Source organism: Erinaceus europaeus, chromosome 3 (genome assembly GCF_950295315.1).
Source record: "Erinaceus europaeus chromosome 3, mEriEur2.1, whole genome shotgun sequence".
In the NCBI taxonomy this organism is placed as follows: Eukaryota; Metazoa; Chordata; class Mammalia; order Eulipotyphla; family Erinaceidae; genus Erinaceus; species Erinaceus europaeus.
Window position 1 is genome coordinate 63,094,962 of NC_080164.1, and position 16,374 is coordinate 63,111,335.

The 16,374-nt window shown below is 41.9% G+C and overlaps 1 protein-coding gene across 1 annotated transcript; it reads left to right on the plus strand.

Moving 5' to 3' along the window:
* Positions 1 to 13,440, plus strand: LOC132537493 (condensin complex subunit 2-like). The gene is made up of 6 exons (XM_060187299.1): positions 1 to 131; positions 1,427 to 1,609; positions 6,948 to 7,061; positions 10,725 to 10,816; positions 11,310 to 11,385; positions 13,051 to 13,440. The coding sequence occupies exons 1-6, from the start codon at positions 30 to 32 to the stop codon at positions 13,108 to 13,110; spliced, it is 627 nt and encodes a 208-aa protein (XP_060043282.1). The 5' UTR covers positions 1 to 29; the 3' UTR covers positions 13,111 to 13,440.
* The last annotated feature ends 2,934 nt before the right edge of the window (positions 13,441 to 16,374 follow it).

A 16,374-nucleotide genomic window follows, 5' to 3' on the forward strand; every position in this document is an offset into this window, starting at 1 on the left:
TGTACTTTCATTCATTCTAGTTACATAGGATGTCCCAAGATCAGAAAGCAGGGACCGAACATTATGAAGAAATTGAAGACTATGATTACAACAACCCAAACGACACCTCCAACTTTTGCCCTGGATTACAGGTAAAAAGAGAAAACTGTCTTCTTTTTTAGGAAGAGTTTTTCTTTCCTTTTATCCCATTGAGCCTTTCCTATGTAGCAGAAGACTGTAGGAAATTGAGTCATGTGGAGGTTTGTTGGTGATTGTCCTGTCCCAAGTATCAGAGAAATGAGCCAAGTTGTAGAAATAACCAAGCCTTGGCCTTAACTATATGATTTAAGCCCAGTGTGCAGGAAGCAAATGAATATAATGCCAGTAAACCAGTCAACATGTGGGTGGAGTGTTTAATCCCTCTAAAGCATTTCTCTTGTTTATGCAGGGATTTCAAAGAAAAAGAAATGTTCTTCCTGCTCTTAGGGGCTAATGTTTTGACTGGGGAGACAACATGTAGACATGTGAAAATAAGATGACCCAGTGAGGGCGGTGGTAATGCAGGAAAACCAGGCTTTTTGCTCTGCTTTTAGTCCTCATATTGTGAATTTTGTATAAGCTGCTACTCATTATTTAGATCTTATTTTAAGCTAAATAATCTTTAATATTCTTGGGACTCTACTTGTGAGATAACAATGTAAGTAATAGAAAGTGGGAAATATTAAGCCTTATCTGTGTATCTAAACTTAGGGAGAAGGAAAACAGTTTGCTGAGTAGTTTAAATACTTTCCTTTTAATATTTTATTTATTTATTTTGGATAGAGATGGAAATTGAGAGGGGAGTGGGGAGGAAAGAGACAGACAGACACAGCTGCAGCACTGCTCCTCTGCTCATGAAGCTTCCCCGCTGCAGTTGGGGACTGGGGTCCACCACTTGGCCCCTCACTTTGTTTTCTTATTTGGGAGAGAGTATGTTGTTAAATTTTAGTGAAAATTGATCACTGACCTCTTGCTCGCTGCTTCTCAAACAGTTTCCACCTCAGAGGCATGATGTTTAGTCTGAGAATGACTTTTTTTTTTTTAACCAGTTCCCAAATAAGATATCTGCAGTTGAAGCCAACTCTGGCTTCTTCTGTATTGACATTGGGTCATGTCTCTGGTGTTTTAGTTATGCTCTTTGTAAAACTAAATGTTAAATCAGTTGGAGATCAAAGGGAACACTGGCAACTGTGTTTATCTCTTGCTCTGCAGGTCTTAGTTAACAGATCTCTTTCTGCTAAGTACAGTGAGAAGACCAGTAGCCGTTCATTTTATGCTTGACTCATAATCAGCTCTCAGGTGCTCTGCTGTGAAAATAGAGCATTACAAAGATATTACTAAGTTCCTCAGACAGCATCTGCCAAAACTGAAAAGTTTTTTTGTTTTGTTTTGTTTTTTCCTTGTCCAGGCTGCTGACAGTGATGATGAAGTATCAGGTGACTTATTTGTGGGATCAGCTGGGAGCTTTGACCATACACCTAATTCTTGCCACCCACCTGAAACAATACAAGAGAATGGTGATGCACCTGAAGGCCGAGGCTTAGACATCACTACTTATGGCGAGTCAAATCTGGTAACTGAGCCTCAGAAGGTAAAGATGAAACTAAGAATTACATTTTATATTGTTCGCTTGAGATCTACATAATTTGCCTCCTATGTGACAGTCATGTCAGGCTGAGCTTCATGTTTTTTCTTTTTAATTTTAACCTGTTGCTCCCTGAATGACTGATGCTCTCTCTCTCTCTCTTTTTTCTCTTTCTCTCCGTTTTTTATTTGCAATTAACAGTGGGTTACAAGATTGTAAGATTACAGGGTATAGTTCCACATTGTACCCACCACCAAGGTTTTGTGTCCCCACCCTCTCACCTCCCAGACAACAGATAGCTACCATGGTTTTCACAGGAAACTTTTTTTTTTTTTGCAAGTTCAGATATTTCCATTTTTCTGGATGCCACATATGAATGAAACCATCTAGTAGTTGTCTTTCATCTCTTTATTTACTTTGCTAAGTATATTCACCTCCAGTCCTACCCATTTTGTACCAAAAGAAAAGAGTGACTTGTTCTTAAGTAGGTTGATGCAAATTAGGTTGGCGTGAAACTAGCCAAAGATCATGATATAGTATCCATGATAAACTGCTTGAAACTGGTCACAGGATTAGACTATGTGAATTGAGGCTAGAAGCAGAAAACATGATTTCTGTGCTAATTGGGTAAGGCTGACTGGTTCACAGACAGTCTTGGCCAGATTTACTTCATCGTGCATTATTCACTAAGCATCTACCTGCTCCATACCAGCGAGAGACTTGCTGGTTTCATATATATGACTCACTTAGCTGTTTTCCATTGGTAGTGTAGGTTAGCCTTACTGCAGATTCTCTTCCCCCACCCTGACAGGGTTATCACTGGGGCTTGGTATCTACATGACTCCACCACTCCTGGTGGCCATGCTGTTTTTTCTTTCTTTCTTTAGGAAATAGCATAATGAAAAAAAACAGGAAATAGCATAATGGTTGGTTATGCAAAAGCCTTTCATGCCTGAGACTCTGAAAGTCTTCCATATGGCCATAACCCAGAGCTGTACAGTACTCTGATGTGAGAGAGAGAAACAGGGAGGGAAGAAGGGAGAGGTGGGGTGGGGGAGGGAGAAGGCAGGACAAAATATTAATCCACTGCCCATGAAGTGTACCATCCTGCAGCTTCTCCATGTGATGTCCGGTGGCTCAAACTCAGGCCCTTTGTGCGTGGTAACGCGTTCTTTACTGGGCAAGCCACTTGCTGCTGCCCCCCCCTTTATTATTTATTTTATTTTATTTTTTTGCCTCCAGGGTTATCTCTGGGGCTTGGTGCCTGCACTATGGATCCACTCCTTCTGGAGGCTACTTTTTTCCCCCTTTGTTGCCCTTGTTGTTCATCGTTGCTGTTATTATTATTGTTATTGCTGTCGTTGTTGTTGGATAGGACAGAGTAAAATGGAGAGAAGAGAGGAAGACAGAGAGGAGGAGAGAGATAGATACCTACAGACCTGCATCACTGCCTGTGATGTGGCCTCCTCTGCATGTGAGGAACCGGGGGCTCGAACTGGGATCCTTACTCCAGTCCTTGTGCTTTGCACCATGTGCGCTTAACCCAATGTGCTACTGCCCGGCCCCCTATTTTATTTTTATTAGTGATTTACAAGATTATACGGTAACAGTGGTATATAGTTCTATACCACACCCACAATCAAAGTTCTGTTACTACCTCCACCTGCCCAGTAATAACCACCATAGTTCTCTCAAAGTCTTAGAGACAGATTGACAGCTTTTTTTCTTTTTTAACCATAACACTGCTCAGCTCTGGGTTATGGTGGTTCAGGGGACTGAACCTGGGACTTGTTATCGTTGTTGGATAGGACAGAGAGAAATGGAGAGAGGAGGGGAAGACAGGGAGAGAAAGACACCTGCAGACCTGCTTCACTGCTTGTGAAGCGAATCCTCTGCAGGCGGGGAGCTGGTGCTCAAACTGGTATCTTTATGCAGGTCCTTGTGCTTTGCGTCACCTGCGCTTAGCCCTCTGCGCTACTGCCCAACTCCCTTAGCTTTGATCCTGCTTTCTTTTCCTTTCCAAGTCACACCTACATCTTTACTATTTCCAAATATCTTTTCTTTTTTCTCCTCTCTCTGGGTCCTGATGGAGTTGGGTGTCCAAGCCCTCTAGTGATCTTCCCTAACATTTCTCCCCCTCTGGGAGTATGGACCAAAATTCTTTTTGGGGTTCAGAAAGTGGGAGTTCTGGCTTCTGTAATTGCTTCTCTGCTGGGCATGGTTGTTGGCAAGTCAATCCATAACCCTATCCTGTTTCTGTTTTTCCCTAGTGGGATAGGGCTCTGGAGATAGGAGGTTCCAGGACTGTAGTTTGCTTTTCCTGTGTAGAGCTCTTTATTTATTTTATTATTTTTTAATGTAGTCTCATTTATTTAATTTAATTTTATTTTCAATTGTCCATGACTTTGTGTTTCCACATACACTTTTTTTTTTTTTTTTTTTTAAACCAGAGCACTACTGAGCTCTGGCTTGAACCTGGGACTTTGGAGCCTCAGGCATGAGAACTCCCTGTATAACCATTATGATATCTACCCAACCCTCTCCAAATACATCTTTGATGTTAAATGTCTGAAGTGTTTCACCAGTATTTTCTATGTATTTTATAAATTTAGATCCAATATCCAGGTCCTTGATCTGTTTCGAGTTAATTTTGTTGTATGGTGTTAAGTGGTGGTCTAGATTCGTTTTTCTTTCTTTTTAAAATTTTTATCTTTATTTATTTTTTGGCTAGAGACAGTCAGAAATTGAGAGGAAGGGGAAATAGAGAGGGAGAGAGAGAGACCTGCAGCAATGCTTCATCACTTGTAAAGCTTCCCTTCTAGAGATGGACACTGGGGGCTTGAACCTGGGTCCTTGTGCATTGTAATGTGCACTCAACCACCACACCCAACCCTGTAGTTTGTTTTTTTTTGCCCCCATTTCTTTCTCTCTCTCTCTCTTTTTTTAAAAGATTCCATTTATTTATTAATGAGAAAGGAGGAGAGAGAAAGAGGCAGACATCACTCTGGTACATGTAGTGCCAGGGACCGAACTTGGGACTTCATTCTTGAGAGTCTAACGCCCTACCCACTGTGCCACCTCCTGGACCACACCAGTTTCATTTTTCTTTTTAAGTTTTTTTTTTTAAATATTTATTTCCCCCTTTTGTTGCCCTTGTTCTTTATTGTTGTAGTTATTATTGATGTTGTTGTTGTTAGATAGGACAGAGAGAAATGGAGAGAGGAGGGGAAGACAGAGAGGGGGAGAGAAAGATAGACACCTGCAGACCTGCTTCACTGACTGTGAAACGCCTCCCCTGCAGGTGGGGAGCTGGGGGCTCAAACCAGGATCCTTAAGCCAGTCCTGGCGCTTGGCGCCACGTGCACTTAACCCTCTGTGCTACCGCCTGACTCCCCAGTTTCATTTTCTACGTGTGATTGATTGTTTTATTTTCCTAGCAGTATTTCTTGAAGAGGACTTTGTTCCTCATTAAACAGTTTTGACCCCTTTGTTATGTATTAGGTCCCCATATATGTGTAGCTTTATTTTTGGACTGAGTGCCCATGTTTGTTCTAGTACCACACTGTTTTAATCACTTTTTATTTGTAATATAAACTGCAGTTGAGCATGATGCTTCCATTTATCTTCTTTTCTTTCATAAGTGCTTTGCCTATTTGTGATTTTTGTGTGTGTGTGTGTGACTTCATATGAATCTTTGGATAAGTTATTCAGTTTCCTGGAAATACAGCATTGGAGTTTTGGCAGGGATTATGTTGAATCTATAGATTGCTTTTGGTAGGACAGTCATTTTAATGATAATTACTTTTCTGATCCATGAACAAAGTACATTCTTCATTTCTTTTTGTTGCCTTCTATTTCTTATAACAGTGTCCTGTAGTTTTCATTGTAAAGGTCATTTACCTCCTTTGTTGAATTCCATCCTAGGTAGTTGAGTTTTTTTTGGGTTAAATTGTGAATGGGATTGATTCCTTCCGTTTCTTTCCCTCTGACTCATCTTTTCTGTGTAGAAATGTCACAGATTTATGTGTATTGATTTTCTATCCTACTTTGCTAACTTTATTGCTGGTTTCAAGTAGTTTTTTGGTGTCTTTGGGGTTCTCTGAGTATATTAATAATATGCCATCTGCCATTATTAATAGCTTAACTTTCTCCTTTCCAATATTAATTCCTTTGATTTCTCTTTCTTTCCTGATCACATTGGTGACGGTTTCTAGGACTATGTTGAATAATAATGGTAATAGTGGACATCCTTGTCTCATTTCTGATTTTAGAGGGAAAGCTTTCTGTTTTTCCTCATTTAATATAATGTTAACTTTGGGTTTGTCGTCTATACCCTTCATTATATTGAGGAATTGTCTTATTTCCAATTTCTTCAGGATCTTTATCATAAATGGATATTAAATCTTTTTTTTTCTATTGAAAAAAAATATTGATATATTACATTGTTTAATTTGCCAATGTTGAACCATCTCTGCTTCTCAGGAATGAATTCCACTTAGTCTTGGTGGATTATTCCCTTTATACTATAGATTATTCTTTTTTAATATTTATTTTCCCTCTAGTTGCCCTTGTTGTTTTTCACTGTTGTTGTAGTTATTATTGTTGTCGCTGTTAGACAGGACAGAGAGAAATGGAGAGAGATGGGGAAGAGAGAGTGGGGGAGAGAAAGAGAGACACCTGCAGACCTGCTTCACCACCTGTGAAGCGACTGCCTTGCAGGTGGTGAGCTGGGGGCTCGAACCCGGATCCTTACACCAGTCCTTGCAGTTTGCGCCATGTAATAGAGGTTATTCTTAATCAAAAGAAATTAGATTTAAATGAAAGACTTCAATATTCCCAAAGAAAACTCCTTAGCTAATTAATTTAGATTTTATTTACTTATTTGTTACTTTACCGCCATTAAGGTTATTGCTGGGACTCAGTGCCTGAATGACAGATCTATCAATTACAGTGGCCATCTTCTCCATTTTTTTGATAGACATGGAGAGAAATTAAGAGAAAAGGGGGAGATAACGAAGAGAGAGAAAAATGAAAGACACCTGCAGCCCTGTTTTACTGCTTGTGAAGCTTCCCTGCAGGTTGGGAGCAGGGACTTGAGCCTGGGTCTTCATACATGTTGTGTTCTATCAGGTCCACAACTCCCACCATCACCAGCCTATCTCTCCTACTATTTTTCAAGCATTTGTTTGGGAGAACCAGAGTATTACTCTGGCAAATGCAGTGCTGGGGATTTCACAAGTTCTACCCCTGAGCTACCTCTCTAACCAGTAGCCCATCAACAATGAGTTCATGGTAAATGCTTCTTTCTTTTGCTTATTTTCACTTTGTCATATACCTATTTCAGGTAAACAAAATTGAAATTCACTATGCCAAGACTGCCAAAAAGATGGACATGAAAAAATTGAAGCAGAATATGTGGAATTTGCTGACAGAATTCTCTAAGCAAACAGACACAGAGGTAGTGTGCTCTACTTATTCTGTGTTATCTATGTTGTAGAAGGGAGTGGCTGATGTCTGTTTCCACATTCACACTGATACAGATAGTGATCAGGCAGAAATAAAAGGAAAATATTAGCTTTTGAAAGAGTAGTGAATCAAATATAAGACCACAATAAGAGTCACACAGATATGAACTAGTATATGGAATGTTAATTCAGCCTTGCTGGAAATAAAAGAAATAAGAGAAAGCATGCTTAAATTTATTTATTTAGGATGGTGAGAGAAAACAAGAGCATTACACTGGCACATGTGATACTGAGGATCAAATTCAGGGCCTCATGCTTCAAGATCCAATGTTTTATCCATGGCACAAATTTCTGTGGCTCACAAAAGCATCTTTATGCTGCTTTAACATAAAATATTCAAACAGTGTTTATTAAAATATATTTTTATTTATTTTAATGACAGAGATCAGAGCACTGATCAGCTCTGGCTTATATTGGTGCAGGGGACTGAACCTGGAACTTTAGACTCTTAGGAATGAAAGTCTTTTTTTTTTTTTAATTCTCTCTCTTTGTTTTTTTCTTTCTTTTTACCAGAGCACTGCTCAGCTCTGGTTTATGGTGGTGTGGTGTGGGGGATTGAGCCTGGGACTTTGGAGCCTCAGGCACAAGAGTTTCTTTGCATAACCATTATGCTATTTCCCCTAAGAACAATTAAACAATATTTTTAGTGCAGATTTGAGAAAAACTTGGGGTATTTTTCACTGCTGTCATAATTTTTTTTGCATTTTTAAAAATTTATTTTCCCTTTTGTTGCCTTTGTTTTTTTATTGTTGCTGTAGTTACTATTGTTGTTGTTATTGATGTCGTCGTTGTTAGATAGGACAGAGAGAAGTGGAGAGAGGAGGGGAAGACAGAGGGGGAGAGAAAGATAGATACCTGTAGACCTGCTTCACCACGTGTGAAGCAACTCCCCAGCAGGTGGGGGGGCGGGGTGTGCTCAAACTGGGATCCTTACAGGGGTCCTTGCGCTTCGCCACATGCACTTAACCCACTGTGCTACTGCCCTACTCCCGCAGTTTTTTTTTTTTTTTTGCTGTCACAATTTAAGTCCTTTCAGAAAGCGTATTCTGATATCTCAGGTGCCATAAAATGTTTAAGTCTTTAGGGAGTCAGGCGGTAGTGCAGCGGGTTAAGCGCACATGGCACAAAGCGCAAGGACCAGTGAAAGGATCCCAGTTCAATCCCCAGCTCCCCACCTGCAGGGGAGTCACTTCACAAGCGGTGAAGCAGGTCTGCAGGTGTCTTTCTCTCCCCCTCTGTCTTCCCCATCTCTCTCCATTTCTCTCTGCCCTATCCAACAACGACGACATCAATAACAACAACAATAACTACAACAATAAAACAAGGGCAACAAAGGGGAATAAATAAATATTTTTTAAAATGTCTAAGTCGGGGGTCGGGCGTTGGCGCAGTGGGTTAAGCACATGTGGCGCAAAGCGCAGGAACCGGCGTAAGGATCCCGGTTCAAGCCCCCGGCTCCCCACCTGCAGGGGAGTCGCTTCACAGGCGGTGAAGCAGGTCTGCAGGTGTCTATCTTTCTCTCCCCTTCTCAGTCTTCCCCTCCTCTCTCCATTTCTCTCTGTCCTATCCAACAACGAATTGTGTCAACAAGGGTAATAATAATAACCACAATGAAGCTACAACAAGGGCAACAAAAGGGGGGGAAAATGGCCTCCAGGAGCGGTGGATTCACAGTGCAGGCACTGAGCCCAGCAATAACCCTGGAGGAGGAAAAAAAAAAAATGTCTAAGTCTTTGGTCTAATAATTCTGACCTGAAAAATGTATTCTAAGTAAGAAAGCGGTTGGAAGATAAGAAGATACCCCTTGGAGCTTGAACAAATCATGTTAAATGAGATCAGACAGAAAGAGAAGGAAAAATATAGGATGATCTCACTCATGGACAAAAGTTGAAAAATAAGACCAAAAAAGAAAAAGAGAAAAAAAAGAAAAATAAGAACAGAAGGGAAAATGCAAAGCAGAATTTGGACCAGAGTTGGTGTATTGCACCAAAGTGTAAGACTGGGATTGGGGGTAGGGGGTTTAGGTCCTAGAACATGATGGTGGAGGAGGACCTAGTGGGGGCTAAATTGTTATGTGGAAAGCTTGGAAATGTCACACATGTACAAACTATTGTATTTTACTGTTGACTGTAAGCCATTAATCCCCCCCAAAAGAAATTATGTGTGTATCATATATATATATATATATGATACCCCTGTGGAGAATGGAGAGGCCACAAACTTGAAGAATCCAGTCTCTGATTCGCTAGGAAAGGTCTGATTAGTATCATACCGTGTCCTGCCAGTGGTTCCCATCTCCCTGCTTGCACAATGCAGACGATTATTTATTTATTTATTTAGCTAGTTTTTTTTATCAACTGTAATTGCACGTCTTTTAATAGCTCTAGAAACAATTGGATGAGGTGGGAGTCTCCACGGGGATGTCTTCTTTACTTGCCTGGGTGGCCACTCCCACTGGCTTCCCCATTGCCCTCCTTTTTCCTTTGGCTGACACTTTCTTGCCTGGAGCTTTCCTCTCAGAAGCTGCTGTTTTGGGCTTCATTTCCACTTTTGCAGCCGTGGCTGACCTCTGTGGCTCCTCCTTGGCTGCCCCCATGGCTGAGCTCACTTTCCTCTTGCACGTCACGATGACCCAGATTGCAGCCTCCTGGCTGACCTAGAACCTCTGCCAAGCTGCACTGCCTGGCTGCTGCCCCTGGAGCTCCATAGGATCTTCTAAAAATAAAATAGGGGGAGAGTCGGGCTGTAGCGCAGCAGGTTAAGCGCAGGTGGCGCAAAGCGCAAGGACCAGCATAAGGATCCTGGTTCGAGCCCCTGGTTCCCCACCTGCAGGGGAGTCGCTTCACAAGCGGTGAAGCAGTTCTACAAGTGTCTGTCTTTCTCTCCTCGTCTTTCCCTCCTCTATCCATTTCTCTCTGTCGTAACAATGACGACATCAATAACACTAACTACAACAACAATAAAAAACAACAAGGGCAACAAAAGGGAATAAATAAATAATAGAATAAATAAATAAATGATAAAATAGGAAGAGACAGGATGAGTGTATGGATCGACCTGTCAATGCCCACGTTTTACGGGGAAGCAATTACAGAAGCCAGACCTTCCCTCTTTTGTACCCCATAATAACCCTGTGTCCATACTCCCAGAGGGGTAAAGAATAGGGAAGTTATCAGGGGAGGGAATGGGATATGAAGCTCTGGTAGTGGGAATTGTACCCCTCTTATACTATGGCCTTGTCAGTGTGTCCATTTTATAAATAAATAAGTGAATAAAAAATAGGACTAGGGATCATTGTTATCCAAATGACTTTTATGCTTGATGCTTTCAGATCTCAAGTGTAATCCCCAGCACCACCATAAACCAGAGCTGAGCAGTGTTCTGGTAAAAAAAAATAAAGAAAAAAAAATTGACACAGTGGTGTTGCTCAAGGCTCCAGCTTTGCAAATAAAAAAATTAAATCAATGTAAACAAGAAATTGTTTTATTCAGATGTAGGTTATTCTTTTTGGAGGTGCAGCTCTGTAAGTTTATGTTGTTTTCTAAAAAGTGAACTGGCCCTAAACATCTGGTTTGTAAATGTCCTTCTTCTGCTAGATAAACCACAGTGAGACTGGAAAAGAAGGGGACCCAGAGAAGATGTCTGATGAGAAGATGCTCAGTGGGCTGACAAAGGACCTGAAAAAGAGGTATGTGCAGTGAGCTTAGGGGCATCCTGTGCTTAGCCCCAGCTGACAGGGCTTCAGCCTGAGCTGGCAGTACCAGAGACCACCTGCTGTTTTACAGCACTTATAGCTGGTTTTCTTTGATAAATGAGTTACTTTTTTTTTTTTCTTTGTAAGATAGCAGGAGGGGAGAGAAAGAACCAGACATAACTCTGTTACATGTGATGCCTGGGTTTGGACTTGGGACCTCATGCTTTAAGGGTCCAATGCTTTATCCACTGTGCCACCTCCTGGATCACAATATAAATGAGTTACTATAAGGCAGTTTGAATAAGGCATTTTTCTGCATCAGTGGCTAGAATGGAAGAGGAGTTAATTCATTTCCAAATAAGAAACTGGACAACTCAACTTGTAAAATAAAGCTGAAATAATCTCATTAGATATATATTCAGACTCGATGTAAGTCTGTTCTTTGAACTGTAGTGACCTAGCTAATATTTACTTCTTTGTTTCACAGCCTGCCTTCCCTCATGGCCCAGAACCTTTCTATACCTCTGGCCTTTGCCTGTCTCCTCCATTTAGCTAATGAAAAGGTAAGTATCTCTGGTAAGCATGGGAGTATCTCTTTTTATAATAATTTATTTGCTTTTTTTGGGGGGGGAGGTAAAGAGACAAAACTAAAGCATCATTCTGGCATATTTGATGCTGGGGAACTCAGGAACTCATGCCTAAGAGTCCCAACATTCCATTCATGTAAACACTGCAAAGAAGCACCAGTGAGTCTGTGGCTTCATTTAGGTCTGCCATACTCCACCACTCTGCTTCCCCCAGAAGCAGTGCCAGCCTTTTTCATTTAGCTGGTATGAAGTCTTTCTTTAAAGGACATGTGAGCTCTCAACATATGAAAATTAGGGAGATGGGAATTGGGTGGTAGAGCAGTGGGTTAAACGCACGTGGTGCAAAGTGCAAGGACCAGCATAAGAATCCCGGTTTGAGCACCCAGTTCTCCCAGCTGCAGGGGAGTCGCTTCACAGGCGGTGAAGCAGGTCTGCAGGTGTCTTTCTCTCCCCCCCTCTGTCTTCCCCTCCTCTCTCCATTTCTCTCTGTCCTATTCAACAACGACGGCATCAGTAATAACTACAACAATAAAACAACAAGGACAAGAAAAGGGGATAAGTAAATATTAAAAAAAATTTTTTTAAAGGCATGAGTCAGCAGGTTTAATAAAAAAAATACTTCTCCGCTGTTAAGTGCGATAGATTCACCTTTACCTCATCTTGGATGGAGCTTGAAGGAATCATGTTAAGTGAGATGAGTCAGAAGGAGAAGGATGTGTATGGAATGTACCCACTCGTGCAGAAGTTGAGAACTAAGAATAAAAAGGGGAAACAGAATGCAGAACTTGGACTGGGTCTGATGAATCGCACCAAAGTAAAGGACTGGGCATGGTGGGGAGCCCTCAGGTCCTGGTGCATGATGGAGAGGGAATAGGCTGGGGGTGAGAGTGTTTAGCAGAAAATTGAGTGATTTTACCCATGTGCCAACAACTGTATTTACTATAAATCATCCATCTCCCCAATAAAAGGGGGGAACAAATATTTTTAAGTGGGTGGGCTAGGGAGATAGCATAATGGTTATGGAAAAAGCTTTTCATACCTGAGGCACCAAAGGCTCAGGTTCAGTCTGTAGCATCATCATAAGCCAGAGCTGAGCAGTGCTCTGGTAAAAATAAAACTTAAAATAATTAAAAAAAAATAAAATTTAAAAATGTGTGGCTGCCCTATATGCTGCCTTAGCTCTTTTTAGGGCAAACAGCTTAGCTCTGGGACTGTTTATACAGGAAGACTGTTGTAGGAACCAGAGACAAAAATAACTGCTTTTGGACTTTTTTTTGGTCTGTAATTGGCAAGGAATTGGAACCAGGTTTATTATGCAGATCATATTTGCTGTGACTTAATTTTACTTTTATTCATGGGACAGACCTCATTTGTAGTCACCACCCTGTTACCTTGATTACAATTTACTTGATTGAGGCTGAGAAGATAGCTCACCTGGGAAGGCACCAGTCTGCCCGCACATGCTGACCCAGCCTTCACTGCACTGGGGAGCTTCAGTGCTGTGGTGTCTTTCCCTTTTGCTCTTTCTACCTGGAAAAGTCAGCCCAGAGCAGTAAAGCTCCTGTGCTGACCAAAAGAAAAACAATCATATTATGACTCATATTCAAAGTTTACCAACGTTTGTGTGTGTTTGACCTTCAGAATCTGAAGCTGGAAGGAACCGAGGATCTTTCTGATGTTCTTGTGAGGCAGGAGGATTGAGCTCGGGAGAAGTCAGCAGCTGAGGTCACCTCATTTCTTCAGTGAGCAGCACGCCTCCATCAGTGCTTCAGGGCCGTGGACTTGTGGCGAGGCGACATACATAGTAATTGCTGGAGAGCACTTTTCTCTCCCTCACAGCTCGGGAACCGGCACCCTGATGCTCTGTCCTTGATTCCAGTTTTTGTTTGTTTTTTGTTTTGCCTCATGGTGACCTTTACCAAAGACCTTTTCGGTTTTAAACAGCCACCTAATGCATGTACATAAAAGATGCCACATTACTCTTATGAATGTACATATGTAAATGCTTAGAAATAAAATCATTTTGAGAAATGTGCTTTTGCCAACTGTCTGAGTGTCCTCTAGCAAAGTATTAGAAAGGGTCCTTACCCTTAGGTGGATGCTTGATAGCTGGCAGGGTACCCACAAGTGAGCATGATGCAAGAAACAAGCTGAGATGACTTGAGTGAGAAATTATTGCCTGCAGACTCCTATTTCAGGGAGGTGTCAATGGAGCTTATAGATTTTGTTGGAGGGTAATATAACTCCTAAGAAGCACCTTCTATGGATCAGTTCAGTTATCCTCATTGTCTTTGTGAGGAAGAAGCTTATTACCACTCCCACTTTACAGAAGAGGGGACAAGGTACAAAGCTCAAAGCTTGTTGGCCCTTAAAGCAGGTAATATGCTTCTGGTGTCTTTGTTCTTAGCTGATGAGCCATATGCTACACAGAGCTGTTTCAGTCCTTGGGGGGTGGTGATTCTGTCTTTGGTAAATCCTGGGTCTACCAGAACTTCCTGTTACTACTCATTGGCAAACAGAGATACTGAATGTTAGGATGGAAGCAAGAAAGTAAGTGATGGCAAGAACTGGCTCCCAAAACGACAAAATAAAAATTCCTCCCAGGAATATGCTTTCCAAATTATGTAAAAAATATTACCCACTCTATAGAGAGGATTGGACTTGAGAACATGTTTTAAAGTTTTTAAAATTTTTTTCTTTTAGTCTTTTTTTGTTTTTAAAGATTTTATTTATTTATTCATGAGAAAGAAAACCAGACATCACTCTGGTACCTGAGCTGCCAGAGATTGAACTCAGGACCTCACACTTGAGAGTTCAATGCTTTATCCACTGCACCAACTCCTGAACCACAAGGGAACATACTTTAATAGGGAACACAGCGGCACTGAGTAAGAGTCCATACCCTTCTTGCTGGGGCTGATCTCTTCAGATGCGGAAGGAGTGCTTGTTTCTGTGCTGTCTTCTACCAAAGGGAAGAACTTCAGGCCCATTCCTCTGCCTATCCAGCACACTTCTCTTTTTTATTTTATTTCTCTGTCTCTAGCCAATAAATAATATTAATAAAAAAGAAATTGAGATGGGAGGGGGAGATAGGGAGAAAGACAGGGAGACATCAGCCTTGCTCCACCACTTGTGAAGCTTTCCCCCTGCAGGTGGGGAGCAGGGGTTCTTGCACACTGTAATGTGTGTGCTTAACCAGGTGCACCACTGCCTAGCCCCCCACAATTCTCTCTATTGGGTCAGGCTGGACCAGAAACTGCTAAGGGACTGCCAACATCTTCAGTGACTCCCTATCTTCCACCCTGCTCCTGGTAGGTGTCTTTTAAGAAATACAGGTTGAGACCAGTGAGTGGCACACCCAGATGAGCACACATTGCTACCATGAGCAAGGACCCGGGTTCAACCCCCTCTCCCTATCTACAGGGTGATGCTTCACAAGTGGTGAAGCAGTGCTGCAGTTGTCTGTTTTCCCCATCCCACTCAATTTTGTTCTGTCCTATCAAAATAAAAATTCAGTAAGGAACCCGGTTCGAGCTACCTGCTCCCCACCAGCTGGGCAATCGCTTCACAGGCGGTGAAGCAGGTCTGCAGGTGTTTATCTTTCACTCCCCCTCTGTCTTCCCCTCCTCTCTCCATTTATTTTATTTTATTTTTTCCCCTTTTGTTGCCCTTGTTTTATTGTTGTAGTTATTATTGTTGTTATTGATGTTGTAGAGGACAGAGAGAAATGGACACCTGCAGACCTGCTTCACTGCTTGTGACTGCCCTGCAGGTGGGGAGCCGGGGGCTCGAACCCGGATCCTTATGCCAGTCCTTGTGCTTTGTGCCATGTGCACTTAACCCATTGTGCTTCCGCCTGGCCCCCCATGTTCTTTTTTTTTTTCCAGAGTAATACAAATTCGGGTGAGGGTAGATAGTATAAAGGTTATGCAAAGATACTCTCATGCCTGAAGCTCCATAGCCCTAAGTTCAGTCTCCCACACCATCATAAAGCAGAGCTGAGCAGTGATATATATATATCATGCTATACAAGTGCTATATATATATATATCATGTATAACATGTTATATATAACATGTATATATAATTTTTATATAAATGTTATATATATATAACATTTATATACAAATTCCAATAATTTTGGTGAATGAGGGACTCTTCACAAAATTGCTGGATTATTATGCCTGTGAGAAAGATCCCTAGGAGGGGATGAGACTTGCCACGAGTGTGCAGTGTCCCTCCTCCCTGCCCCCAGGTTTTTGAGACTTCTTATCAACTCTGAAACTTTGAAGCATTTCTCCAGGGCTGGCCCAGGGGAGAGCTCTTAGGGCCTAGACAGTGTTTCCCAATTCCATCCCACTCCATTTTACATTCTCTCTCTGACTTATTTATTCCATCAGAGATAAGGGTTCCACCTGGGTTGGGGGAGAAAAGGGAGAGAGAGAAGGGGGAGAGAGGAAAGAAGAGAGGAGAGGGGAGGAGAGGGGAGGGGAGGGGAGGGGAGGGGAGAGAGGGAGAGGGAGAGGGAGAGGGAGAAAGAGGAGAGAAACAATGAATGAGAATGCAGAGGACCTTTGTGGCAGCTGAAAAAATGGAGCTGAACACTGAGCCCCAGGTTTACGGTCCCTGACTCTGCCAGTGGATTGGTATGTTATATCGCCTCCTTGTGGATACAGAATAGAATGCATCAGTGTTGAGAGTTGTACGTTAAAAATATTGCTATATATTTATTATATATGAGAGAAAGTTTCACATAAGACAAAGAGCAAGAGAGAAGCCAGAGCACCACTTTGGTACACATGGTGGTACACATAGGTGGGGTGGGGGATCAGACCAGGAATCTCAGGCACACAAATCCAGTGCTCTACCAGCTGAGCTATTTATTACCCCTGACTCTGTGCCTCTTAACAGCAAGGGAAGTGGGGCTGGGCAGTGTCGCACCCAGTTAAGTGCACATATTACCAA